We start from the raw sequence: 16,562 nt of genomic DNA, 5'->3' as shown, positions 1-16,562 counted from the left end.
GCATAGGGGTGCATTGGATGGGTCATTTAAAATTCACAATTGTTTTAAAAAGCATCATATTTAAAAAGGCATCATAGCATATTACATTTGGATTTTGAAATACAAATCCGTTCAGATTCATACACTATAGTATCTGTCCACTTGATTCAAAAGTAATACAAACTCATTTCTCATTAAACCACTAAGAGACGTCAGAAATGATTGGATGTATTACTGAGTGCCGTCAGTCACCTAGCTACTGGTTTAACTCACATATGTAATAAAGAAAACGGCAAAATTTAAAAATTATTTTAAAAAATGATGACATTTATTCTATGGCAATAAACTACAGAATACCAACATGTTAAGGGTAACATTCCAAATTATATTTAAAAATATATTCTAATATTTTTTCCACAAAACGAATTTATTAAGGCGGTTCACGAATTCGGAAAGGAAATCTGTTAAACGTTTGACAAAAACAGTACGTACATTATTGCCCATTTATGTTTCCCCAGATACAAGTGAATATATTAATTACTTATATCAGCAGAAAACATCCTTCCTAATCACATCGCTTTTAAGGACCACGAGTCTGCAAATAAATAAATATTCAATATTCAATATATTCAATAAGGACTTTTTAAAAAGTGCCGAAGCATTTCAACGTCGGAACGGCGACGAAAATTTCAAGCAGCTCTTTCGAACCCGCGTTATCTGGAAGACACACATTTACACATATTTAACACTAGATGTCTCCAAAGTTATAGTCCACAAACTTTAAACAATCCGTCCACCACAAGAAACGCAGTTCCACCTTATATTCCGACAAATTCCTTTTTGTGACAGTAACTGTTATTTCAATGGGCGCACATGAGGTAGGTAACACAATTAAAGGCGCTAACATTCATCACCAACGGAGTCAGTCAACAGGGAGCCGTATGTGAAATACGCAGCAGCATGAGAGGCATGAAAATGTCCTGCTGGGCGTTTGTCAAGCTTCCAGCTTATATTTGGCAGAGTTATTCTTCTCTAAATAACATGTGTACCTCGCTCTTTTTTCCAGCCCGTTTGGTTCCCACAAGGTTTGTCCGCTACACCGCGATAAATGTGCCCGTATTGGGGCGATGTCCGATAAAAGCAGCGCTACTTACTTTCCACGATGACCCATAATAATAAGCCTGTCACGTGAGGAGCGTCGTCACAAAAACAGAAAAGCTCGAGGGAACCAATCAAGAAACCTAAATGAACAGAGAATGAGGTTACAAAACATACTGCGATCATCGTTTCAATGTGTGCTCTCAAGTAATCTAATAAATGTATGTTATACTTTTTAAAGTTCCAGTTTAATATATTTGAGAAATATATTAAGCAGCTATATTTAAGAAATACAGCAAAAAAAAATACAGCTAATCCTACGCAAGTCCCCATTTAGAGCATTAAATGTATATACAAAATATGATACAAAACTATACGATCAATATTATATGCTGCAAGAAAGGGGTGGACCATATGTGACAGCTACACAATATACCAATGACATGTTGCTGAGATAAGCAATTCTGAGGAATATGCAAATATCACCTCAGCATACCGTATACTGAAACTATACAAAGAAGCTGTAAACTGTAGCTGTTGCCCAACACTGCAAATAACTCACTCGGGTCTTATGTGCAATGAACTTCTGACCATACCATGCGACTTTGACATGCTGAACACATATGAAGTAGTTTGTCCAATGTAAACTGACGGATATTACAAGCCAAAGCTTTCTTATACAGCAATTTAAAAAGCAACCATACCTTCAAGCCCGGCAAAACATGCAGAAATCTTGCAGGTCTCCCATAACCCAAGTCAGCGTATGGACACATAGACGGCGTAGTTCCTATGAAAGCTTTATAATGGTCAATGAATGCAATCTTGAACACTTTAAAAAAAAAAAAGCCAAGCCTGAATGTAATGACACTTGAAAATTCGCCTTGTTTAAAAACGATCTTCCCAGAAACAACAAACACCTGATTTTATTCAAAAACGTTTAATACTGATAAGGCAAACATCAGATTGCAATGGAGGAACACATAAAAATACAAGCTCTACAGTGTTCAAAATTTGATATTTGACCTTTAGAAAGGGGTGTTTTCATTGGCTGCATTTTCAGGTACATTTACACTTGCCCAATCACATTCAAAAATAAAAGGGCTGTATTTTGATTGGATATCTGAAGAATTTAAAACAGTGTCAAATAATAGTCTTACACTTCAGATTTGAATAATCCTGAGTACCCAGCAGTTGGTGCGTGGGAACAATGAAAGACAAAAAAAAAAAAATCAATATCAAACAAATTTTAAAAATGAGAATGTAGCCATTTTACACCTTAAAATCTTTCTGGTAAACACAAAAAAGCATGTTTGGTGTACTGTTGCTGACTAAAGCTTTTTGACAGGAATGCAAAGGAAGCTGAACAATACAGAATTTTCTTCACCTAATATCTGATATACTTGGCATCACTGTTTTTCAACACAGACTGACAGCACAGGGTAGGAACAGAGTATTTATTATGACAAAATTCATGACAGGAAAAATGACAACAGCTGATAGACAATGTAATACTTCTTTCTCCTTCTCTTTGTTTTCTTATGGGTGAATCACCCCCTGGCAGGACCAACATGCAACACAGTTTTTGCTCTAAATCCCCATCACAAATAATCAAAAATAAAAATAATAAAACCCCCCCAGAGAGGCCTATCCGGTAACACATAACATTAAGAGCCAAGATCCATTTAATTGTCATTCAAAAATACCCAGCACTTTCTCTCTTGGTAGTACTTCAGACACAGTAGAAAGTCTTAAATATGTAATTTTACATAAATATACTGAAGCACCGACATATGCATGAGCAGGCCAATGATACTACAGGCTACCTTTCAATGACTCCTCCTCTCTTCATAGTTCATTTTAACAATGAGAGAAACATTGGGACACTATGACACAATTTTGGGTAATAACTGAGTAAATCACCAATTTAAGTTGTAATCACCATAGAAATGTATTGTCAGTTTTGTTTTTTTTTTTTTTACTGGCTTCCACTTTGGCACTTCATGTACTGGTCCTCCTGGAAGCATAACTTTAAGCAGGGCTCGACATTAACTTTGCCTGGTTGTGCATGTCAACTACTAATGCAACCACACACAAGCTGAAAGAACATAGATTAAAGCACTGGTTAATTTGCTGTGCACTTACCCCGTACACTGACATATTTACCTGTAGGAAATAATGAGTACACAACCCATTTCCGCTATTTACTAATAAATAGCACATGGCTAACACTAACAGCTACAAATGCTGGAGATGTAGGATCTATTACAGAATCCTGGGAATGAGAACTATAAGGCCATTTAAATACTGCTGAATACCTATAATAGAACTTTGAAAAACAGAGGGAAGTTAAATGGAAAACAAATGCTAATCTTCCAGGGGGCATCTCGACATTTCACATTATCGTTACATCTGTGTGCCTGCATGCCACTGACAGCAAGCAGCTGAACAACAGCCAATAGCAAAATTTTTTAAAGTGAGGTATTTTCTGCAAAGGCCAGTTTCTAACTATTATCAAATGCTTGTAAACTGCTACTTTCCGTGTTTAAGAGAGCATTAACAATAAAAATGAAAACAGAAATCTTAAAAGAAAAAGAAAAAAAAAAAAAATTCAAGCAAAACCACCCCCCATTGAAGCGGTACTTTCACTAATTAAGAAAGCTGAGGTGGTTTAGTGTTAATTTGTCCCAGGCACACATTAATATCGAGCCATGCATTGCAATATCATAGGAGACAGAGGCTGACAGTCCATTTAAGTCATTTCACTTCACCAACCCTAAATAAAGAGACACCTCATAGAACTGATTCTGTTAAAATTCCAATCAGACAATTTAAGCAAAAACAGAAGATATGGCAGCTGAAAACCATTTATTCTACAAATGCCCAAAACACTGATGAAGGGATAGGGGCAATTGTAAACAAGGGATATGGTAAGAGCTTTGCAGGCAAATATGGGGCCTGTGCAGGGAATTACACATTAGCTGTAATAATTAATGCTTTAAGTGCCTCTTAAAAAAGTGCTTTCAGCTACCCCCTTTCACCTTTCAAAAAGTAGCTATAATAAGCAGTGAGGACAAGAAGTACATTCAAGTGGTGAACATACAAACACACACCAGTCGATGTGCGAAATCAATGAAGAGCTTGCAGAACGTCCTGCAGACCTCTGAAAAGACAGCCGTCTCAATGACTGAATCAAGGACTGACACTCTAGAGGCAGACGTGCACGCACAGGCACGCACATACACGTATGTGCAGTCTTGGAAAATAATATGCAACACTATTGCCATTCAAAATTAAATAAAAGCAGAAAATGCGCACACAAACTGGTCATTCACCAAAAGGAAAAGGAAAAAAAAATAAATCAGTAGAGTCAAAAACAAAAATATAAATAATCCCCTGAAAACTGCACTTACAAAACTGTAAAAACTATATATCCAGCTGGGAAATTTAATTGAGCATTTTCCAATAAAATTACTTTAAACATGACACCATACATTTCTTGTTCAAATTAAAATGGCAATAAATTACAGTTTAAAGCAATCTTACAATGGATTAGGGCTTAATATACAATAAGTTTATGCCTTTTTGAACCAGCAACCAGATTCTGTATTGACAGTTTTAAACTGCAAGCTAAGCTACCCATGGTTTTATTATTAAAGGCTTCAGACCAAGAAGAATATACAAATTCCAGAAGACAACAGGTAGCTGTGAAGATTGCCAGTGGTGTTATAGGTGGAGCCAGTACTTAAAAAACAGAAACAATTAAGGTTTGTTGGTGTTTGCATTCAACCGAACCCTTGCTTCCAAAAACATTCTAGCACATTTTTCCAGTTTAACCATGTTGTTGGACTGACTAGAGGTGCTTCAGCAGACTGCTGGCAATTCAATCTGCCGGGGAAAGATCTGTGATCTGTTAGGGAAAGAAGCAACCTGTCAAACACTGACATTACGGAAAACCAAACAAAAGGCTTCACATAAGTGAATTTATTTCAGTTTCAAATTTTCCTTAAAAACTACTTGCAATGGTATAGAATTATATGCTGACGTTTTGGATTTCCTGTTATCACTATATCAGGGACAATTACGCATCAGTATCAGGATTACCTTTAGTTTAATAATGACCAAAAAAGGCCCGATTGTAGGCATCGGTTAGTGCTCGTCATCAAGATCGACTGCACAAGCACTTCTACCCCATTCTAAAATGGTTTTTGGAACATTTTCCCAGTTTACATCACTGAGAACAAACTATTGAGGTATTATACAAATCATAGCTTACACACTATTTTTCAATTTCAGACACTTTTAGTTAGAAATCATGCTAATTTGGGTGAACAAAATGGTTTCTTAACTCTAAATATCAAGAAAAAAAAGCACTGGGACCTCATAACTGCATTGCTTCCTTATTTAAATAATAAACATTTAAAAAATCCCTTGGTTTTCAAGTGCAATTTAACTTTGTAGTAATGATTATATTGCACTTGATTGAGCTGTTCACCACAAATGGATGTCGTCAACTTGAAATACAGCAATGGGGGTCTTTCTACTCTCCCAGTCATTTCTGTCACCGTTTCTCTTTGGTAACAGTAGAGGAATAAACATGCAGTTACAGAAAAACTCTAACCTTGCATAGCATCTTCTCCCGTCACCTGCTCTCCTGTTTACAGGATCCTTTGAATGATTTATTCTGGACAATTAAGGGATACATCAGGATTATTCATGACACCATACAAATGACATCTGAGCAACATCTGCCTCAAACTCCAAAATGTTTTTTTAAATACCACTTTCTGAACTGAAACCATTGGATGAACATTTATTCAATGTCCCACCAGGAAAACACACACACCCCAATATACCAGTTACAACACTTACCCAATGCATACCTGATAAATTAATGTGTCTTACTACTAGGGGTGGGGAAAAAATACTGACTTTATGATTAATCATGATCCTGGTTTACAATTAGATATCGATTCACAAAATTGCAACATTGATCTAGTTAATTATGCCTTTCCCCTGTGAAAATATACTACCAGTCAAACATTTTTACACAAACTGAACATTAAAAATACACTCAATATTCTTTGCTAACAAGTAAGGTCCCTTGTAGAGTTAGTGAACAGTGTAAATTTAAGATGAAACTGTTAACTAGTGCATTTAAAGGACAGTCGAGAATGTGACTATACCATAACCACACAACCAGCTGATAGGATGTAACATAAGTTTCCATAACATGGAAGTGGTGTTTTATATTTTCATTTATACTTATTCACTAAAGCTTCCAATGTTTAACAAGAATAAAAAAATCTGCAGTTTATGAAGTAGATGGAAAGGCGGTAAAAACTTGTGGTGTGAAAAAACCTTTAGCTGGTAGCGTTTTTTCACTGAATTTTACTTGTATCGTTCCTCTTATTGTACAGCAGGTGCTATTTTCACTCTTGCCTGAATAGGCTGAGTTGTAAAAGTATTGGCAGCGTGGTAGTGCAGAAATCAGAACATGTGAATGCGAACAAGTCAAGAAGGGCTTTATTCTTAAACCAGTCATATTCAATACACTGCTAAAATAAAACACAATAAAGGAAACAATGTAAAGAAAAAACTGATATTGGATGTGAACTGCTGTCAGTTATGAGAATATTGTTAATTATCCATTTCTTGTGGGTTGCATTGTGGGTAACACTGAAGCAAATGAAAGTGACTAAAAGACTGCATGCATGTATTTAATTATGGCTGGATACAAAAACTGCAGAGAGAAGTGTGGACAAAATATGTCAGTGTATTCACGGGCAAGTACAAGAAGAAATTTCAATATTGTATTTTGTCATCTTATTTTTGTGATATAATGGTATCTTAAGTTGCTTTGTTCTGCAATGTTAACGCTACAGTGCTGCACCTGTAGTCGTTCTATTTACAACAAATCTGGTTTGATTGCACATTAGAGAATCTGTCAAACAAATTTAACAGAATCAAAACTCAATCTAATTGGGCACTTGTGAATGAAAATTTAATTGAATTGCGAGGTCAGGGACAGATTTAGCCCTAAACAATACCGGTATGTTTCTGAAATAAGATTTTGGTGTACAAGCCTTTGGCCTTTCTTTAGTGGTTTTCACAGTTTGTTTCCAGTGACTCTGCATTTGTAAATTTGTGTTCCATTTAGAGCTTGTTAAACATCTCTCCAAATATTAAAAGCTGTGTTACAGTATACAGTGTTTCATTTTACATTCCTAACGGATTGAATTGGATCCAAATCGTACTGAATATAATCATTAGCCTGTGAATAAGAATTGAATCGTGGCATCTGTGCCACTGCAAGTTATTTTGCAATGATTTAAGTAAGTTTAAATAAAACAACCACAATTATGCAGAAGTGGGGAAAAAGTGAATGACAAATATAGCAAGCTATTGAAGTGGCAAAAATGACATTACCTTGTGCTTTGTGCATTTCATTGAGAAGTTTTCTTCGTTGAGCACACAATCTGCAAAAAATACGAATGAAGAGCACCACAATGATTCAAACAAACAAGAGCACAATTTTCACCACATATCTGGCAGCAAGACAGATTGTTCCTTTTCCAGCGTGGGGCAGACTGGCACAAAAAAAATTCATGAGCACTGCTAAGAGCACATATCATGGACCAGTTAAAGGCTGCACTACAAGAGAAACATTAACACACTCCATGTAAGCAGATAAAGCACTAGAATCTTATCAGGCATGCTTATCTCCTGAAATCAGCTGCTGGAAAGACTGCTGTAAAAGCAGTCAGTTAAGCATCATGATAAATCTCCTATAAAGTCTGACTGCACCACATGCAGCAAAGATGACAAACTCGCATGTATGCAGACAGGCAGCCCCTTGGGGCCCCACTCACCAGAATGCAATGCACAAGCGTAATGATACTTATTGGAACAGCCTTTGAAGACACAGCCCAAGGTGGCACCTCTGTTGTGACAAGTGGAGCAAACCTGAGGACAGAGACAAACCATGTTATTGAAAGACCAGCACAGTGGCAACTAACTGATATTAAAACATTGATATCTCATTTGGTAATATTACAAACAGGATTAAAATTGGTTGGCAAAATAAATCCAAATCAGAGCGTCTTCCGTGTCTGGAATGGATGTATTCTTGAATCTATAAGGCAACAATAATATAATAAGAACCTTGTTTTAACTGTGAAATGCATTTGACTAAAAGAAAATTTTGTTTTTGTCTATTCTACTAGGTACTTATACTATATTGACTAGGTAAAATAGAATTGCATTACTAAAATAAAGAGACTACAATTTTCACTGACTAAAACTTGACTAAAATTTCATCAGTTTTTGTTGACTAAAACTAGACTAAAATAGTCATGGATAATTCTAAAATATCACTAAAATGCTCAGAAACTTGACTAGACTAAAATGAGTATGGACGAGACTAAGACTAATAATAACTAAAATGACAGCTTGACGCAAAGACTAGACTAAAACTAAAATTAAGACAGGCCGCCAAAATCAACTATACTGTGTACTCGCTACAGCTTATTCTGCTATTGCGATGAAGTGTAAGTGACGGTGCTGCCAGTGGGAGAAAAAAATGTGTTGCTTTATATTGAATTGCAAGTGTCACAAAAATGCTTAAAACAAGACGTACAAATGAGGTGGAACACTACGTTATGAATGTTTCAAGTACACTTTTTAGCATACATCTGTATTTACCAGCTTAAAAATATTAATAGAAAGTATAAATATTTTGTGCATTTATGATATTAAACTATTAAAGTAAAAAGCGCTCTTGTATTGGAATCTGTATCGTTATCACTAGTTGTGTATCGGAATCAGATCGGAACTGAAAAAATGACGATTGGCCCCATCTCTAATTAAAATGTTTTCCAGTAAAAAATTTCATACATAATACTTATCATAAAATAAGGCCAGTAAAATGGTCAAACATATGACAAAACTAAAGACCGACATAGACGATATAGGTTACACAAGGACTCCCTTTCAATGTAAAATTTCACAACCCTTACTCCGTGCCACCTCTCCATGGCTCTGTTGCAACTTGAAGGATAAGGACACTTATTCAAAGCTAGAATCTTTACTACTGTCAGCTGCATCAAGTGCCAGGATGAATGTGTCTTCACATGCAGGCACATTCTTATATGCTTCATCATTTAATCATGGAACCAAGCTTACAGAATTATACTGAAGATCCCTACTGAATGATTTTAATCCTACTCATATGGAATGCAAGCTACATCATTTTTCTTTTCTTTTTTTTTTTTACTTGAAAGGAACACCTTTTTAATTTTGAATAAAATAAAGCAATTAAAAAGCTCTTTGACAAGTGTCAAGGACTGTAATACATAAGTAGCTTTACTGTCTGCAATAATCACTGTAGGTCTCAGTTCATCTTGATTACACTCAAAGTCTAGCATGAAGTGGTGAACTTCAGTCACACAGACACAGGTGATGTAGGTTTTGGTTCCCAACTCTTAATTGCTTCACTGATGGATTTCAAGAGATCACTGCCCAAAATCATGTTTCTTCAGATGTAAACATGTGCCAATTCAAAAAGCTGAAAAGCCTGAAAACACATTCCACATGCCAGTGCGCCAAACCTAGCCTACCAGCATCTCCAGGTACTGTGATGACCCCCATGATATAAAAAATTAAACAAAAACACTATTCAAATCTGGGGAAATGAATACAAGCACACAGACTACAGATTTATACAGCAGTCTCTCAAGAATACATGCAAGTAGGGCTGGGCGATATATCGATATTATATCGCGCATGTGCAATAATCACCAGGGCTTCAGATGACAAAGCATTTGGCCAGACGCCAGCTTTTCTGTGCTATACGGACCTTAATTTACACCCATAATTTGGTAAGAAGATTAGTAGTATGGCTTAAATATTTATGAGATGCGTTTTGTGATACCCAAAAGTTAGTAATCTGTATAAACTTTGTGTTTCTTAAATTCGATTAGCGGAGCACCCCACATAATACTGTTTTGGTATACTACGGTTTGGTATACTACGGTTTGTATACCTCAGTGCAATATGCACTGAAGCCGCGGTGAAGAAGAGCAGACATGACATCTTTTAAAAGAGGAGATCTTGTGGATAAACAAGGTAAAAAGACGTCGGCGGTGTGGTGGTACTTTTTGCAGTTCAAAGTCTGACACATTTATTAAACATAAGGATATGTGTATTTATACTAATAATGACTTTTGGGCATCATACAAAGCCTCATTAATATTTTAGCCATACTACTAAACTGCTTAACAAATCGTGGGCATAAATAAGTGTCTGTATAGCACCAAAAAGCTGGTGCCTGGCCAAATGTTGTGTCTGTCATCTGAAGCCCTGGTGATTATTGAGCATGCATGATGCAATATCGATGATATTTCCCAGCCCTATGTGCAAGCATGTTTCATCAGACCTTGTACCTGTGGCCATAAACCACAACGGTTTAAAGTATAATCAAAAAATAACAAGAACCAGGAAGTCTTCATGTTTAAGAGTGTGGAATTCTAATACAGGTAAATCCACACATCTACAACACACACACACCTGGTGGGATCTACCAAGTCATCAAGTTTTCTATGTATAATATTTAATGTTTTTTTTCCCTGTCACTTGGCAAATAAGTGTGCATGGCAAGACAAAGCACGGGAAAGTAGCAGTACACTTCTCTGGAAGAGGAGCTTAACTTGGCAGCTATAATGAACACCTATCTTTTTCCCATTATTTTAACAAGCACTATTTTAAAATATGCATTACCCAGTTTCAAACTGATTTTATTATTAAAAGTTCAAAACATACTTACTGTATACAACAGCATCTCCTGTTCTTATTTTACTTGCCCATTTGGGTAAGCGAAAAACAGACAAGAAACCTGAAGTGTTTTGTTTTTTATTATACACACTTTGAGGGTGCGTTATAAATGAAATACAGTTTTAAATAAGGCTAATACTAAAATCAGTCCACAAACACCCAGATTTGGGGGAACAAACCTGAAATTCTGGAAAATTTGTGGTAACCGGTATATAATTTAAATCTCACCGTCTCCTGTGCCAGCCTTACAGCCTCTTCCAGTCCATAAAGCTTTCCTTTCACCAGATAGACACCTGCTGACCATACACTGCAATCTTCATGAACCCAATATTCTCTGGTGTCCAAGGGAACCACAAGGGGGCTGTACCAACCACCAGCAGCCAACTCGGTCCGTGGCCTCTTGGCCGAAGGGCTCTGCAAGCCGTTGTTGTCATTAGCCCACCTGCGGCAAGTCTCGAGGACATCATGCCGCCTCAGCCTGTGACTAGGTCTCTGGGGCCAGTTGCGCCCGCCTTGGGCATGCTTTCTTCGGCGTATGCTGGAAGAGGAGTCAGAGTCACTAGAATCGTCCTCTTCCTTTAGGTCCTGCTGACTAACCAGAGGCTTAGGGGTAGGTTTGTGGCCCTCAGAATAGTAAGGCCCATGAAGATCCCCAAGGTCCAGGGTATTGGCTGACCCACCGCATAAACAGCAGACCAGAGAGTTCTGCCATTTGCTTTCAGCGCTAACACGACCTAGTTGCAAACAAGAGGTTGTTGGAACCATGCCGGAAATAAACCTGGAAGACACCTGCTGCTGTCCTTTTCTTAGTCTTGCATTCTCCTCTTCAGCATAGTTGATAACTGTGCATGTAGAATATTCCTTGACCTCCATACGTATAAATGGGGAGAAGTTGTCTGCTTTAACATCCCTTTTTTCATCCTTGTAATTCACATACTTAAGCTTGATTTCTGGCTCCTGTGGTGAAAACAAGGAGGATTGTCCAGTTTTGTATTTCTTCCGCTTTCGTTTGGTGATATGGGCTTTTCTAGTAGTAGGTATAGGCTTGTTGGCCACTGAAACCTTGTGCTGCTTTGCAGAACTTGGACATATTTTTGGCATGGTCATCTTTCCCCTAGCCCTTGTAGAACGCTTGGGCCGTGACCTGTTACCTTGGTCCTTTTCTGTGTCCTCATGGTTTACTGGTTCTTGATATGTGGTACTATATAAAGCTTTGAAGGTGCTTAAGTTTTCTGAGTCTGAGGTAGAAGTTTTACTTTTGTCTGTGTCAGTGTTATCAGTGTTAATATTCGGCAAGACTGTTGTCTTTAAATTGGGCTCTTGTTCTAAACCAGATGCATCTTTTAGGGAATCCTGGCTTTGAAGGACCTCTACATTTACGGGGTGAGTTTGAGAACTGCAGCATTTTTTACTGGAATGTAAATTAGTTGTCACTTTATACCTGGAAGGTGTAATGTTCTGGACAATGGCCTCTAAGCGAGTTCCCCTCCTGGAACGGGGAGGAAGTTTCTTCCTCTGGGTAGTCCTCTCTTGCGCAAGCACACTCCCATTGAGAATAGCGTCATCAGGCACCAAAGTGTTATTTTCCTGGACCTCACACAACCTGCCCTTGTTTTTCAACAGATCACCATCCGGATCAGATAGTGGCCTGCAATGTTCTGGCACATCTGCTGGCAGTATTTGTATTCCATTGCTGGTGATGGGCATTTCAACATCATCACTGTTACTAAAACTCCTCTGAAGAGGACTTCCGTCTTCCACAGTTGCCACTGGAAATTCAGTTTCAGAAAGATCACCGGATCCCTCCTCTACTGCAATGACAGAGCCATTATCTGTAAAATTCTCACTAGTGGGAGAGCTTAGTGTTTGTGGCAAAACAAAAACATCTTCTGTTTCATCCAATGAGGTAGCAGGGGGTGACAAAGGATCTTCTAAAGGGCTAACATATTCCCCATTTCTATTACATGTGTTCCTTGAAAGAGTGCTGTCCAGCAAATCGACTGGCTCCTTAGTTCTTGAAATCAAGGAAACCATTTCAGAGTCACACTTTTTGATCTCTGCCACTATGTCTGTAATGCAGCTCTCTGTGGACTTTTCCTTGCATGAGCCATGACTTGAGAAGCTGTTGCCAATGCCATTCAGCACACAGCCATCCTTTGCCTCAGAATGCACGCATTCCGAGGATCCATCTCCAAGTGCAGGTTCAAGTTTCTCCATACCCATAGTATGGGCATCTTTGTTCCCATTTATCTCAAGAGCTTGCTGCATAAAACGAGCTCCACCTACACTCTCGATTAACTGAGCCTGAGTGCTGGTCTCGAACACCTCAGACTGTGATGACAACATGACAGGCTTAGCAGCATGCGGCAGGATGCATTGGTCGATGTCGACACAAAGACCCCTTCTACCAGCTTCATTCGCCAGAGCATCTGCTTCATGAGGAGGGGAGTGTCCGGAAAATTTTCTGTTTATGGAGGGAACTCCACAAACGGGGGGTAGCTGCGAGAGGGAGTTGGGGGGGGAGAAGACATGAGACCTGCTCACATACGAGAGAGTGACTGTTGCATTAGAAAAAGTATTGTTTGGTTGAATCTGTTGACTGGGCTGAGACATGTGGTCGGATTCGTTCTCAGAGTACACAAGTCCTCTGCTGTTCCCGGAACCAATGTTGTGCCAGGTGGGCTTCTTTACCACACGTAGGGCTTCCATGGAAGTGCTTTTGAGAAGACTGTCTTCGCCTTTCCTTGTCAGGTTTAAGGCGGAGGATAAGCTGCACGTTGAGAGGTCTTGAGAGAGTAAACCATCTGACTGAGGTGGAGGTTCCATGGCAATTCTGAAAATCAAAGAGAAAGCATCAAGAAAACATTATCACTGTCAGTGCTTGACTGTACAGGGAAATCAAACATTTCCTGAACCCTTGTTTTGTAATGTATTGCGCCACTGAAAATAAACAATAGATCACCACCCACACTTACTGACTGGTTTACATAAAGATATTCATTTTCCTGTGGCTAAAAAAAAAACCTCTTTATATATTGTTTGCCAATGGGAACATGTGAGAAGTAACCCCTCCCCAGGCATTTCCAGCATACAAGACATTTTAAATTGCCATATCAAGCAAATATTTACATTCGTCTATATGTCTATAACCTAGAACAGGAGCCATACTATTTGCAGTTACATTTTTATATTTACCTGTCCCACCTCCAGTCTTCATTTTACTCATTTATCCCTTGATTTCGCAACAGCAAATCAAGTACATTAGTACAATTTCAAGGCCTTTCTTTGACTTAACCTTAATAAAAACAAAATAATTCCTATAAAAAGACCAAATTTGCAAAAATGATGTTGCAACATAATTCCATAATCTTCTGAAGCAGATTTACGATTTTTACTCAACCAGCCATGCCAACAGTACAAAATTCCACACACATTTCCACTCAAAAATTACTTCCGTCACTCATTTCTTAATATTACTTCAAAGATGTAAAGCAACTTTAGATGTACGTTTCTTCATACCTCTGGCTGCCATTAACATACCAAACCGCTTCAACCACCGGCTATTTCCTGATTTTCCAAGCCACGTTTTCAGCCCGTAATTTCTACTTGAAGTAGCTATATTTATATAATACTTTCATTTGCCATCATTTTCTTCGACAAAAAACACCCACAGCGGAGTGAAATTGAAAACGGGCTTCAGCGTAAAATGTTGTAAAGGAACAACAGCTTGAATGTTACATGGACTTCTTGGCAAAAAGTTTAATCAAAATTAGTCAGACACAAGATAACGGTATAGCTCCCTGAACGCCAAAGTTTGTTTGTGGGCAATTAACTAAGGAGCGGGCTGTTTAGTTTACTTTCTGGACCTAAAAATATTACATCTGTAATTTTGTAAAGCGGAGACGCAGATAGTTAACGTCTAGATAAGTCAAACGTGACTAAATACCGCAACTTCTGGGTGCAGTTACTCACCAGCAAAACCATTTAACCACCCAACCCGTGGTTAATTTCGTTATAGTCAAGTCACCAGTCCACAGAACCCAACAGTCAGCGGCACTGACAACCTGGTCAGTATCGCTAACCAGTAGCCAGTCCGTATTATAACCAGATATTTCATATAACCCGAAAGCATGACCAGTTAGACGATTCCTCGCTTAGAAACGTGCTCGGCCTTTTTAACGCGCGCCTATCGAACCACGCTGCCGTCGGTTAACTAACAAGTTACGAGAGACCCCTGGTCGACAAGCCGAAGAAGTGACAGGAGCCGCTTACCGCACGTCTTTCAACCGCCACACAATACATACTTTCCAGCCAATGCAAACATGTCCGTCTACTCAATGGCTGCTTCACATCCACCCCAAATCAGCTTCGTCACCAGACTAACAACGAGGTTAAACGGCGGCTCTGTAATTTCCAGCGCGCACCCGCCAAGTCCCCCTCTGGCTGACTAGTTAGGAGAGGTGGCTAGCTTAGCAGGCACTCTACATGAAGTGTTGCTGCTAGCTTTCCGGCTATCCAGACATAAAAGAAAAAAAGAGCCATCGTGCCCTGAAGTGGAGATCACAGACATGGGGAGGGGGAAATCCCCTCACACTACGGAAGGTGAGCTGACAGATCAAATGCCTGCCCCCCTATCACGCTTCACGATCTCTCTCTTTGGCTGCTTTGGTCGCGGATCCACGCCTAGGCCCTTAGCAGCTGAAACAAAAGAAGCCATGTAATGTATTGCGTTGGGCTAGAAACTTACCGAAACGAGAAGAGGTCCGGGGAGGGCGGTGGGCTCTAAAACGCACTATTTAACCAGGAACCTGCGGCACCCCACATCTCGTTCGAAGTCCCGTGTGCTCCTGCCAACCGACACAACAACGCCGGACGTCTAACAAGCCGCTGGCTCCAGCGAGGAGAATTTATGACGGGACGAAAGAGAACACGCTTTATTCGCCGTCCGCGCTAGCCGAGCGTGAGCCGCACTTCCAGAACGGAGCTAGTCAGCTGGTAGCCAAAGAGAGGCATCATGGGAGACGCGGAGGGGAGAGGCGGGGTCGCGCCGGCGAGAGGGACCAATGGGCGTCGGCCGAATGCGGGGCTCCGAGGTAACTGCGTGTAATGGGATCCTTACATCTGCATAGGTTAAACACCTATGGGGAAACAGCTATATGTAGAAAATATTACAAACCGACGAAAATACAGCATAAAAACTCCAGTGTATGAAAGAGAACTGGATCATTTCACGCATTATTTTTGTAAATATTACACATTTTTATTGTTAATCGATAAACATATGCGTGTACTGTCTGTGGGATAGTACATATATAACAGTGCTATATATGATCTTTAATTGTGTTGTAGCCGAAAGTTTTTTTTTTTTAAATAACATTCTGAAATATTTTATCAGACTCGTGTGGTATATATAATTGTAAATGGCAATTTTAATCACTTGTTAAAAACTTGCAATATTTAACGAATCAGAATCGACGGACAGCAAAATAGCCTTAAACTGAAACCAAAATAAAATAGACGTGGAGATATCTGTAACTAGGTTCAGTGTAGCTGCTTTAATTTTTTCGCAGCCTGATGGTCTTGAGGTTGCTTTGTACGATTAGGCCCATTTCTCTTTTTTGACGGTGAATGGGGCCATTGTGATTTTTTTCATTTCT

The 16,562-nt window shown here is 38.9% G+C and overlaps 1 protein-coding gene across 2 annotated transcripts; it reads right to left on the bottom strand.

Annotated features, from left to right (window-relative positions):
* Positions 1-1,998: 1,998 nt before the first annotated feature.
* LOC111853841 (uncharacterized) lies at positions 1,999-15,931 on the bottom strand. 2 transcript variants are annotated; one of them, XM_023831191.2, is made up of 6 exons: positions 15,653-15,931; positions 11,134-13,738; positions 7,947-8,040; positions 7,504-7,553; positions 5,696-5,758; positions 1,999-4,984 (listed from the first exon to the last, which is right to left on the bottom strand). In XM_023831191.2, the coding sequence occupies exons 2-5, from the start codon at positions 13,729-13,731 to the stop codon at positions 5,717-5,719; spliced, it is 2,784 nt and encodes a 927-aa protein (XP_023686959.2). In that variant the 5' UTR covers positions 13,732-13,738; positions 15,653-15,931; the 3' UTR covers positions 1,999-4,984; positions 5,696-5,716. The 2 variants fall into 2 exon arrangements, with proteins under 2 accessions (XP_023686959.2, XP_023686960.2); XM_023831192.2 differs by lacking the exon at positions 15,653-15,931 and adding an exon at positions 14,101-15,589.
* Between the last annotated feature and the right edge of the window lie 631 nt (positions 15,932-16,562).

This window comes from Paramormyrops kingsleyae, chromosome 5 (assembly GCF_048594095.1).
Source record: "Paramormyrops kingsleyae isolate MSU_618 chromosome 5, PKINGS_0.4, whole genome shotgun sequence".
NCBI classification, from domain to species: domain Eukaryota; kingdom Metazoa; phylum Chordata; class Actinopteri; order Osteoglossiformes; family Mormyridae; genus Paramormyrops; species Paramormyrops kingsleyae.
The sequence above is the reverse complement of the archived record's forward strand: the minus strand, read 5'-3'. Positions and strand labels throughout refer to the sequence as shown.